We start from the raw sequence: 12,132 nt of genomic DNA, 5'->3' as shown, positions 1-12,132 counted from the left end.
TTGAAATATTTCAACCTTACAAAAGTATGGAGAATAATAACAATTTAATCAGGCACAACAAGATGCCATATATGTTTCTTTTTGTGAATAATATTACAGATATAATTAAAGTCTCTGCTTACTAGTCTCCTATCCCATTCGCCTTCTTACATAGGTGAATGTGGTCCTAAAGTTGATCTGTATCATTCCCTTCTGTGCTTTTATATTTTATTACATATGTATGTAACTCTATGGTTTTATATACTTTAAACTTTTACCAGATTTTATAATGTATACATCATTCTGCAACCTGTTTTGTTTAGCATTTTGGTTTGCTGTTTAACAATGTTGAAACACATAACTCTGGTTCATTTTATTTATTTAAAAATATTTTTTCCACATGTAAAAACTGCATGTAAATTAATGAATACAACAGTGATGAGTTTGGAGATGAGTATACCCCTGTGAAACCATCACCACAGTCTATTTGGCTGTCTGTTTTTGTAAATACAGTATTATTGGAACACAGCCATGTCCATTTGGTTACATATTGTCTATAGTTACTTTTATGCTATAGTAGCAGAAAGAGTTGATTTGCAAAGTCTGAGAAGCTGAAGATATTTACTCTCTGGCCCTTAACAGGAAAAGTTTGCCACCCTCTCCTCCAGAACAATAGGAAATTAGCTTTGAAGCTGAAGGAATTGATTTTAGGACAGAAGAAGGGAGGGACTTTGTTGCCCTCTGGGGAATAAATTGATGGAACTTGCCAACCTAGATACAGTGGCGACTTCAATGGGACTGAGATTCAAGATGCTCTAGCAAGGTGTTTTATTTGTGGCATTTGACATGAAAGTCACTTTAAGACTTGGGCCCCAGTTCTAAGCTAGTACAGTCTGACTTGAAAGGTTTCAATTGAACCAATTGGTAATGGTCCTGGGCTTGACCCTCAAAGCCTGATAGTGGAGGAGAGTAAGATATATGTATAAATGGGGAAATGGGAGAGTTTTACAGTAGAGGTAACCCATGCTGACATGCTCATTTTCCCTTTTTTTCAGTGCTGGGGTGGGAAGGACGGGCACTTTCATTGCCATCGATCGTCTTATCTATCAGATGGAGGACGAGAACACTGTGGATGTGTACGGGATTGTGTATGACCTTCGAATGCACAGGCCTTTAATGGTGCAGACAGAGGTGAGCCCAATGTCTGTGTCTGACAATTCCCCCTTCCCTTCTGTGTTTAAAAGATGGCATCATGTCACGCACTTGTGTTAAAATATTCCACCCTTCCAGATCTTTCTGGCTCTAGGCTGTGAGGTGGATTTCTTTCAAGACCTTAAAGTGATGTGGGATTGAACTACCCCACGATACCAGATGCAGTGACATAGTTGTCCTGATAGCAGCAATGGAGCTACAAACCGAGACAGTATCAGGATTCCTCACCTTGCTGCCACTGACTCACCAAATAATCTTAGCAAGTCTCTGAACTTTGGCTTCCGGGTTTTAAACTCATGAAACTGGTCTTTTCAACTCTTGATTTCTAAGAAGATCTGACCATTCTTAAAATAAGCTAATGAAATGGACTTATCAAATATTAATGATACGAAATAGGATAATGCCGCTTTAAGCTTTAACACAGCAATATATCCTCACCCTGCCTTGTAAATGTTAAAGAACATCAATCATCATGGCTGCGGGAGGATGGTGACCAATTGGGAACATGCATGCTTAATATCTACAGTGTCGTTTATGTAAAACTGTTGGGTTTGGCTTTCCCTGAAATGTTCCTGATAAACTATGTGTTCAAGGCATGTTCTCAACACGGGTATTGGGAAATAGCCTTCCTCAAAGCTGTCGGGATGAATGCTCCCTGGCCAGGATAGAGCAGAATATTAATCTTGTATCAGGCCGTCACCCTGAACCAATTCAGAACTCTATGAGTATGTGTTGTGTTTCTGAGTCCAGCAGGGAATGTTCTGGAGGCCTGGGTGCGTTGTGTGCTTTGGGGTGGCGCAGCGTGGCTGTGGTGGGAAGAGCGGAAGTCACCTCCTGCGTTGGTGGGGACAGAGATCTCCTGTTTTCTGCTGTAATTAATATATAGAGTCGTAGTTATCAATCTTTTATCCGCTTCTGAGAAACACAGAAATCTTATACCTGCTTACAAATGTTCTCATCCCTTTTTAAAATATTTTGAAAATAATATAAATTTGTTCATATCAAAAAAATTTAACAGTACAGGATTATACAGAGGACGTTTTTCTCTTTTACTTTTTCTTCCCCAGTTCCACTCCCTAGAGGTAGCTAGTGTTTACAGCTTGCATGTATCTTTACAGGCTTCTTTATGTACCTCTGTTAAAAAAAAAAATACACACACACACACACACACACACACACACACACACACAGAGCATATTTTAAAAATTGGATCTTATTTTGTAGGTAATGCTGCCCTGTGATGTTTTTCTCCTCTAACAGCATTATGGATATCTTTCAGCATATACCCTTTCTTCCTCTTTTTTTTTTTTGCGGTACGTGGGTCTCTCACTGTTGCGGCCTCTCCCATTGCGGAGCACAGGCTCCGGATGCGCAGGCTCAGCGGCCATGGCTCACGGGCCCAGCCGCTCCGCGCCATGTGGGATCTTCCCGGACCGGGGCACGAACCCGCGTTCCCTACATCGGCAGGCGGACTCTCAACCACTGTACCACCAGGGCCTTTCTTCCTCTTTTTAATGGCTACCTGCAGATTCTGATGTGCTTGCCTGAAGCATGGGGACCTTCAGGTCTACCCCAATCATTACCCCTGTCTCTACACCCCCTTCAGGATGGGGACCCCCAACTCGGTCCTGATCATCCCCCTTTAACCCACCCCCTCTGTTGAGAATCACAGCTTATTCATTCTCCACATCCCCCCTAGCCAAGAAAACCCTGCTGGACTTTTTAGTGCATTATTTCCTCCACGTTCTTTCTTTGCCCTTCCCCAAGATTCTGGTACTTTTCCTTGGTGCAGGGAGGTGCGGGGAGTGCGCCGCTCTCATTGAGACCCATTAATGATGAGAACCTTGCTGTCCGTGGATTGAGATTTCACCACTATGTTATTACCCCTTGACCTACGTGAACTTGGAGTGTTCACTGTGGGGTGGGTGGGGTTGGAGGGCGGTAATCTGTTTGAAAAAAACCTTGGGTGCGCACCTTCAGGACCTGTGCTCATTTGTTTTCTCTCTTTCTTTTTCTAACAGGACCAGTATGTTTTCCTCAATCAGTGTGTTTTGGATATTATCAGATCCCAGAAGGACTCGAAAGTAGATCTCATCTACCAGAACACAACTGCAATGACAATCTACGAAAACCTTGCACCAGTGACCGCGTTCGGAAAGACAAATGGTTACATTGCCTAAATTCCAAAGGAAAACCTTTCTGGAGTTAACCAGACCGTCACACCCACAGCAGAGGAAAATGCCCCGATGTTGACATGTTTTTATATGTCTAGTATCCTAATTCTTTGTTCCGTTTTGTTAGAACTAATTTGAGAGTGTGAAGCTGCGCATGTGAAACATGACAAGTGAGAAGTTGGGGCTGTCAGGGGCTGTGGATGGGTAGTGAGCAAATCAACTATGTTTCTGATTATCAGTGGGATGAGTTCCCTTTTTTTTTTTCTTGAGAATTACAGAACACCAGGAAAAGTGAGCTATGATTTTTTTTTCTTTTACAAGACATTCTTTTTTAAAAAGACTATTTTATATGATTCACATGCTAAAGCCAGGATTGTGTTAGGTTGAATATATTTTAAGTATCAGAGGTCTATTTTTACCTACTGTATCTTGGAATCTAGCTGATGGAAAATACATAATAGTGGATGATTATCATGTAGGGAGGGCTACGTGGTACCTCTCCTGCCTGGGTTTTCTATTTGAACATGTGCCTTTTCTGAATTATGCTTCCACAGGTAAAACTCAGTAGATCTCTATTTTTGTATTGAATCTCATAATTGGACTATGTGGAATATTTAAACAGTAGTTTAGTATCAGAGGTTCAGCCTTCTTAGTAACATTCCTGTTCTCATTTGATTAGAGGAGATCCTCCCCAACTTCCTCCATCCCCTGTTTTGTGCTCTATTCTTTCTTCCCTTTTCCCCTCCTATTTTTCCCCAAAGACACTTCTGATGGCCACATTTTCTGCCCATTGGTTGGGCAAGAGTGGAAACTAAATTATCACCGTGAGAATTTCGGGGTGGGGGAAGGTCGGGGGGAAGCAGAGGAACCCTTCAGTGACACAATAATCTTTTATTGTCCCCATTTGATCTTTTTTCTCATTTCTGTATGTGGTAAGAAGGATTATTTAAAGGTGCAATATGTGACTTAGTGATTCATGATGCTCTAGGTTTTTAGTAACGTTTTACTCAGGTTGGCATTTTATGTGTCTCTGTGTGTCCGTGTATGTGTGTGTGTGTTTTTAAAAGCGTGGCAATCTGCGAACACTTCCGTGTGAAAACAGTGTCAGATGAATCCCTCCTTCCGTAGAGTCTACTGGCTTTAGTCTGTATCTGCAGTGACACATACCCGTATCTGCTGTATATATATATACTAAACTCTTAAAACAGTCATTCCTTGGAACTGAGGTGTACAAAGTTCAAATTTGTATCAAAGATGTAATTATTATTTTTAAAACTTCTTTTCACTATACTGCTGCTGTAATTACTTTGATTTTTTTAAAGTGTAGGTTGATTTTTGTTGTTGTTGTTTTTGGCTTTCAGGTATGTGTATCCACCGAGAATTTCAGAATCTATGTGGATTTATTTTATTGGTACATAATCTGTAAACTTCTCAAGGCATTAACATGAAAGGATTTGTTTCTTTTTATTTTATATTGTGGCTCAGGTTATATTTTGAAGATGTGTTGAGTTTCTCCTCCAATAGGCAATGAAGTGTACAAGGTCTTATGAAGGAATGACCAAGTCCCTGGAGTCCTGTGGCCGTTTCCCACAGTCATAAATCCTGCTGTAAACATAGGACGATGTGTCTTATTGAAAATGGGAGCGGCGTGCCCTGGTCACCGTGGATCTGTGGGATCCTGTCTCCTGACCCTGCCATGCTCCTTAACTCACCGGCACTTTGATCACTGACTGGACAGTTGCGTATCTTAGGGTCACGAAGGGGGAACCACCGCGTACAGAAAGCCCTTGATTCGGTTCAGAGGTCGGGTGCTGCACGTCTTTTGTCTCCCTCTCCCTTTGAGGTACTGAAAGAAATAAAGGAGAAGTGGTAATGGTGTCGTGTTTTGGGAGAACCTTACTTCCCAAATGGAAATTGCACTTTTTGCTGAATCCTTTGCTCTCTTTGGTAGAAAGCAGTTTGTTCAGTATCAGGCCCTTGGAGGAGTGGGCTGGCCAGGCCAGGCCAGGCTGGGTCCTCCTCTTCGGCTCTGAAGGTCTGCATCAGGGAAGCCGTGCTGTCCCGGGGTGTTGAGGAAAGCTGGGTTTGGGCGATTGCTTCCAAGCCTTCACACTTGGAAGGCTGCCCCTTGCACGCAGATCTTGGAGGGTTCCGTAACTTCTTCAGTGGTCCCTGTTCAGGCAGCAGTTCTGTGGGTCACACCCCTTCCCACTCCAATTTGTCAGGAAACCACGGTGATGGGTGCCAGTGTACCAAATCCCATGTAGATGTACGCCCTGCCCACATCACTGCCGCTGCCGTGGAGAAGTCGGAGGGAAGGACTTAACTCGAAAAATTCCTTTAAAAGATGAAAGCAACAATAATCATAAACATATTGTGTCAAAATGCAAAACCCAGAAATCTTCCTCCCTTCCGCCTGGGATGATCTTGGGAAATGGGCAGCAGCCACTCTCAGACGTCATTCCCAATCCTGGGAGGAAGGCTTGTGGTGGAGAGGCCTGGATTCCAAATGGGCAGGTCACACGAAGGTCAGGACGCTTCTCTGCATCCTGAAGAGACCTGGCGATGGGCCAAGGGTGGGGGGGGGGTTGGTGAGGGTATTTATAGCACAGTGAAAAGGGAAGATTAATGTGTAAATATAAAGGACACCCGGGCTGGGGGTTGGTCCCAGAAAAGAGAAAGTACTTTTGAGTTCCTGCCCCCAGCCCTTCCAGGAGCAATGGAACAGTGAACAATGAACCCAACTTTGAGGAGTCCGGTGGAATCGTGGGGATGGTGTGATCGCCCTTGCTTAGTATTTGACAGTTGCATACAGAAAATCAGCCAGGATGGGATGAGTTAGTTTGGGGGATTTGGGCCATTGATATCTTCTCCCAAGAGCAAGGACGTTTTGTCTGCAAAGTTAAATCTCATGATGATTGGCCCCAGTAGGAAGTGACATTTGGGTCTGTTCCCTGTGGCCATGTAACAACCATTAGATTTTGGCATAACTGACTCCGCTGGATTTGGGCATCACCAAGTCATAGGCTCCTGGGGTTGGGGCCAGCTATGCAGATGATTCATGTTCGCTTTTCATCTGGGATGGAAAAGCCTGGTTTTCTTTTGAAATGCTCGATTGCACTTGCTGAGCGAATAAACGAGTCTTGGTGACTGATGTCGATTTGCCTCCAAAGTCCAAGTTCTGAGTTTTCAGACTATGTGTAGCAGTCGAGTATTTAACATACTGTAGCTTTTTTTTCCCTTGGGGACACCTATGAATAGGAGATGTTGATGTGGACTCTAAAACTGTAATTTTCTTGTAACAATTTTGGAACGATGCATATTTCTAATGTTTGTTATACTTGTACAGAGTATTGCTGTTGGTTGCTTTTTTTTTGGTTTGTTTTTTAAGGAAAAAAATGGCCTGAAAAAAAATTTTTTTAAAAGACATAATTACCAAATATAAAAAATGTCAACACATCGTGCCTCTGTTTGACTCTCCCCCTCCTTGCTTCATGTCCACATCATTTCACTTACCGAGCCGTTTAGTTTCCTGCATTCAGCTGGGGCATCCTTAACAAAAACACGTTTCCCTTGGGATTTTCCCGCATCGTTTTGGTTTGCCAGGGCTGCTGTAACAAAGTACAACAGACTGGGGGGCTTAAACAACAGAAATGTATCTTCTCGCAGTTCTGGAGGTTAGAAGTCTGAGATCGAGGTGTCAGCAGGTTGGTTTCCTCCGAGGCCTCTCTCCTTGGCTGGTGGACGACCATCTCCCCCTTTGTCTTCACATGGTCGTCCCTCTGTGTGTCCTAATCTCTTCTTATAAGGACAGCAGTCACAATAGATTACAGCGCACTCTAATGACCTCATTTTACCTTACTTACCTCTTGAAAGAGTCTGTCTCCAAATACAGTTGCATTCAGAGGCACTGGGTGTTAGGACTTTAACATATGAACTTTGGGGGCACGTAATTCAGCCCAAAACACACATGGAGGGTGAGGAAGTGGAGACCTGGGGGAAATGAGTGTGCAGCTCAGGTGTGGCTGCCTGTGCTCACAGAGGGTTGGACGTGGCTCTGCAGGTGGACAGACAGCCACTCGGGGGTGGCTTATATGCCTTAGGCAAGCCTCCGGAACTTTTAGAGGGTTTTCTGGTTGATGGATTTGGGGAATCTCAGAATTGCTGGGAGACTGTGGCAGTTTGGGTACGTTTTCCTTCATCTCGCTCCCTTCTGCCTGATGCAAACTCTAAGTAGACGGAGATGATTCTAAGATCTCTCTTATTCCTCTTGCCCGAAACAACTTAATCTATTCGACAGCGATGTACTGAGTACCTGCTACACACCAGCCACTATACCTTGGAGGCTGAGGGTTCTACTGTGAACAAAATGGACAGAAATCTCTGCCCTCATGGAACTTACATCCTGATAAGAGGAGGCAGACAAACAACATACATAAATAAAATCTTTGTTAGATGATGAAAATAAGGAGAAAAATAGCATTTCACACCCAGATGCACCAACTGGCTTTCACACACAAGGCAGTGCAGCCACATCGTGTCAAGGAGAAAGTGTCGCAACACGCTCTCCACCCGACCCCTGACTTACTTACTGTTTGGTCGGCGGCAGTGCCCACTCCTCGGGTCCATCAGGGACACAAAGGGTGAACGCAGCACAAGTCCTGCCCGTAAGAAGTGGACAGTCTAGAGGGAGTGGCCAGGGGCATGTGTGATGCAAACGCACAACAAACCCCACGAAATACTGGAGATGATAAAGGAACAGGTGACAGGGGTCCCAGGAGCATAAGGGGGGGGTGGCATGTGAGGCAAGTCTTGAGCAGGATTTTAGTTGGAGGATATAAGGGGGAGGCAGGGGGTGAATGTGCCCTCTTGGAGGATGGTAAGGCCCTCAGGATGAGGGCGTGCAGGGAGGGGTGAGGTGAGGTGAGTTGAGGTTGTGCCTGATGACCCTGGCAGGGAAGAGCCCTAGGATTGTAAGCCTGGTTGATTAAAACCGTCTCACCTTTAAGACGTGTGTGTGTGTGTGTATACGTAAGTAAACTTACACACAGACATATATACACACAATCTTGCCTTCTCTATTTTCTTTGCATGAAAACTGCACAGTGGTTGCAAGGGTGAGTGACCACAATAGGATGGAAGGAAGGACACCACCAGACCCTTGACTGGTTAGTGGGAGTAAAGGGTATACTTTCTTGCACAGAACAGGCCACACTGTGGCACGTTCAGTGGGAGACACGTTTGCCCGGGCCTCCAGGTCCCACTAGGTCCTCAGTGGTCATTGCCATGGGGCAGAGCACGCGGGGTCCTGTCAGATCTTTCATTTCCCTTTTTGCTGATCGCACCCTCTCAATCCCTTTCTCTCTTTCCCCACCTCTTCCCTTTCTTTCTCATTTCTCATCCTCCTTGCCTGTCCCAACCATCTGGAGACTACAGCTAAATGCTGGCCTGCTTGCCAAGTCAAAATAACTACTGACAATTCCAGCACATTCCTGAGTTGTTTATTTGAAATACTGGGCGAAATCAGGTCAGTTTTCCAGGCATGGATTCCCATAATATGTCCAGGTCTGCCCGAGATCCCTTGCTGTAATTACTTTCCTGATTAGGCAAAAAGCACAGGTCTGGAGCATACGACAATGGAATTATTCCAGACATGATTACTTGCCTCATTGAGGACAGAAAATATTTTGCTTTTAAAGAGATGCTCCAGATCTATGGTGGTAGGAAGGATGGTTCGGGTCCAGAAGCTTGGAGGCCTGAGCTTTAGTTCTCCCCTTGCCCAAACTGACTGAGTGGAAATCACAGAACTTTTCTACTTTTGATAAGCATCTTTAAAAAACAAACTTTTTATTTTATATTGGAGTATAGTTGATTAACAATGTCGTGTTAGTTTCAGGTGTACAGCAAAGGGATTCAGTTTTACATATATAAGTATCTATTCTTTTTCAAATTCTTTTCCCATTTAGGGATTGAGCAGAGTTCCCTGTGCTATACAATAGGTCCTTGTTGGTTATGCATTTAAAATATAGCAGTGGGTACATGTCAATCCCAAACTCCCTAACTATCTTCCCCCCCGCCCTTCCCCCCTGGTCACCATATGTTCGTTATCTTAAAAGAACAAAACAAAAAAAATGATGAGCAGTAGATGACAGAGAGCTGAAGTTTGCCCGAGGTGTCTGGAATGCAGCATCTGTGGCTTGTTGAATACACAGCCCTGAGTGCCCGAGAGGAGTTGGGTGCTGGTGGATGTCTTCTAGTTAAAGCTGAGGAAGTTTAAGAGACTCAGTTCCCTAGGAGGGCATCTTCCCACAAGTGTTTTGAATGGTCATCTGACCATTACAAGTTCAACTGGGAAGGGCCCATCTTCATGTCCCAGCAGAGAGGGGCCTTGAGGGTAAGTTCAGGAAGAAAGAAGATGGCAGGTAGGAGTGTGGTTATACTTTTGATGCTGTAACATGCTGAGACACTCAGCGCATTGCCTGGGATATATTAAACACCCAGTAAGTGTAGCTATTTATTTATCGACTTAAATTTGTATTGATCATGTCCTACAGGCTGGCAGTGGGCCCTCGGTGTGTACATTTGTGAACAAAACAGGCATGATCCCTGTCCTTGTGGAATTTAAGGGCCTATGGGAGAGACAGGAAATTAAGAAGGAATCAAACCCGTATCTATCGTCACGGTGCGGCTGGAGTGAGAGGCCAGCCCCGGAGGGAGTGGGCAGGAGGGGCAGCCAAGACCCTGAGGCAGGAATGAAGCTGCACTTCTGAAGAGCGGTGAGAAGGCTGTGGTCTTTAGGGCCTCGCTGGTGAGGAAGCTAAGGGCACAATATGAAGCCGGAGTCAGTCGGGAGTGAGTCGGGCTGCGTGAGCGGCGTCGGGAGATGGGAAGTTAGCCTACAAGCCGTGGGAGGCCATCAGAGTTTCCACAACAGAGTGTGCTGATGTGCCGGTCACTGCATGGAGAACGGGTTGTAGGAGGGGAGCCTGGAAGCAGGGGAGCCTGTTAGAGGCTCTGCCTTAGGGATGGTTTTGGAAATAGTTGAGGTCACTTGTGAGGGAAGTGGCAGTGAATTTGGAGAGATGGGTGGATCTGAGACATGTGATGATGGTGACCTGATGCATTCCCTCTCCTTTGTTTTGGACTTAAGACAAGGCCGCCCTGCAATTTGCTTTGGCCCATAGATGTGAACAGAAGTACTCATTCCAAATCTAGTCCATATGAGATTTTGCTTGATTTTGTTCTCCCTCTTCATTGCCATGAAAATGACCTCCCCTGGGCAGCTGCTCCACGAGCCTGGGCCCCAGAATGAATAGAGCTGCCCAGCCAAGCCCGCCAGGACTCTACCTTGGAGCAGAGCTACAGGGCCTAGGCCTGTCTAGGTCAGCTGGCTCCTAAGTGATCCATGAGGATAATTTATTCCATGAGAATCTATGACTTTGGGGTCATTTGTTATGTGGCATTTTTGTGGCAATTACTAACTAAAACACAGCCCCATAACTAGTAATAGGCAGAACTGGAATTTGAATCAACTCCAAAGTTTGGTTCTTAGTCATCTCTTTCAACAGTAGATGAGTTCGTTTAAAATGTAGTCAGTTTCTTAGCACAGGCAATTAGGAACAGAACCTGGAGGTATCTGACATGTGAGAGAAAACAGTAAGGATCTGCCTCCATCTCTATCCTAGAGGCCTTCACTAAAGATTATGTTATAGTTAGTTACGCTGGGCTTTTTTTTTTTTTTGGCCACACCACGTGGCACGCAGGATCTTAGTTCCCTGACCAGGGATCAAACCCGTGCCCCCTGCAGTGGAAGCGTGGAGTCTTAACCACTGTACCACCAGGGAAGGCCCTCTGCTAGGCTTCTTTCTGGGCTGGGGGAACAAATCCACATTCTTCATGCTTTAATTCAGGCCAAACTTGTCCCAGAACTTTATGCATATACTATTGGTTTGGTCCAGGCAGGAAGGTACAAGCAACCTTCACATTCTATCAGTGGCCTGTTGTTAACTGGATACTGTTCAAAAACCAGGCTAAACTGCAAAACGGGCCAGCATTCAAGTGTTGCCTTCTTCTAGCACTTAATTTGATAAAGAATACCCAGGTGTAGCCTAGAAACTGAGGTATCATGGTGTTACTGAACTCAGGTTCAGCTGCTCATCCCTCAAGAATCCAATACTGAGAAATAGGTGCTGGGTAAAAGGAAAGACAGTTTTATTGAGGAAGCTGGCAATGCTGGGTAGAAGGTGGACTCGTGTCCCAAAGAACCAACTCCCTGTTGCCGACTGGGGGCAAGAGGTTTTAAGGGGGAGTTTCCAGGGTGTATAGGCAGGGGGTGGGGGGTCTACGTGCAGAACAGCACAGTCAGCTCTGACAATCATCTTGACATTGGTCATAGGGCAGTTTGATCAATGTCATCTTGATTGTTTTAAATACAGTTAATCTTCAGTTCCAGGGCTGGGTTGTTCCCATTTCCTTGAGGCCAGTTCTCGGGGTTGTGCAGATGGAGCTCTTATGTCATGGCTACAGTCTGGGCATCATGTAGTTAACTTCGTTTACCAGGTGGGGGTTTTAATATCTGCAAAACAACTCAAAGAATATGGCTCAGAATATTCTCTACATCCCTTGAGGAGGAGCTAAATGTCCTTGACTTTGTTTAATGGCTAAACTATCATTATTTTGTCTTGTTTGGCTGTTGTTCTTTGCTTCTGCATTTTCTCACTTTTCTGATTAAATTTATTCTTTGGGTAAAGTTCTTCTACAGACAAGA

At 44.7% G+C, this 12,132-nt stretch overlaps 1 protein-coding gene across 1 annotated transcript in view; it reads left to right on the top strand.

Moving 5' to 3' along the window:
* Positions 1-6,826, top strand: part of PTPRJ (protein tyrosine phosphatase receptor type J) — a 171,550-nt gene extending 164,724 nt beyond the window's left edge. The window contains exons 24-25 of the mRNA XM_049713757.1: positions 1,035-1,170; positions 3,213-6,826. Coding sequence (XP_049569714.1) covers positions 1,035-1,170; positions 3,213-3,371 — 295 coding nt within the window. The 3' untranslated portion in view covers positions 3,372-6,826. The remainder of the gene's footprint in view (positions 1-1,034; positions 1,171-3,212) is intronic.
* Positions 6,827-12,132: the final 5,306 nt, after the last annotated feature.

Source organism: Orcinus orca, chromosome 8 (genome assembly GCF_937001465.1).
Source record: "Orcinus orca chromosome 8, mOrcOrc1.1, whole genome shotgun sequence".
NCBI classification, from domain to species: domain Eukaryota; kingdom Metazoa; phylum Chordata; class Mammalia; order Artiodactyla; family Delphinidae; genus Orcinus; species Orcinus orca.
Note: the sequence above shows the minus strand (reverse complement) of the source record. Positions and strands in the feature narration are given on the sequence as shown.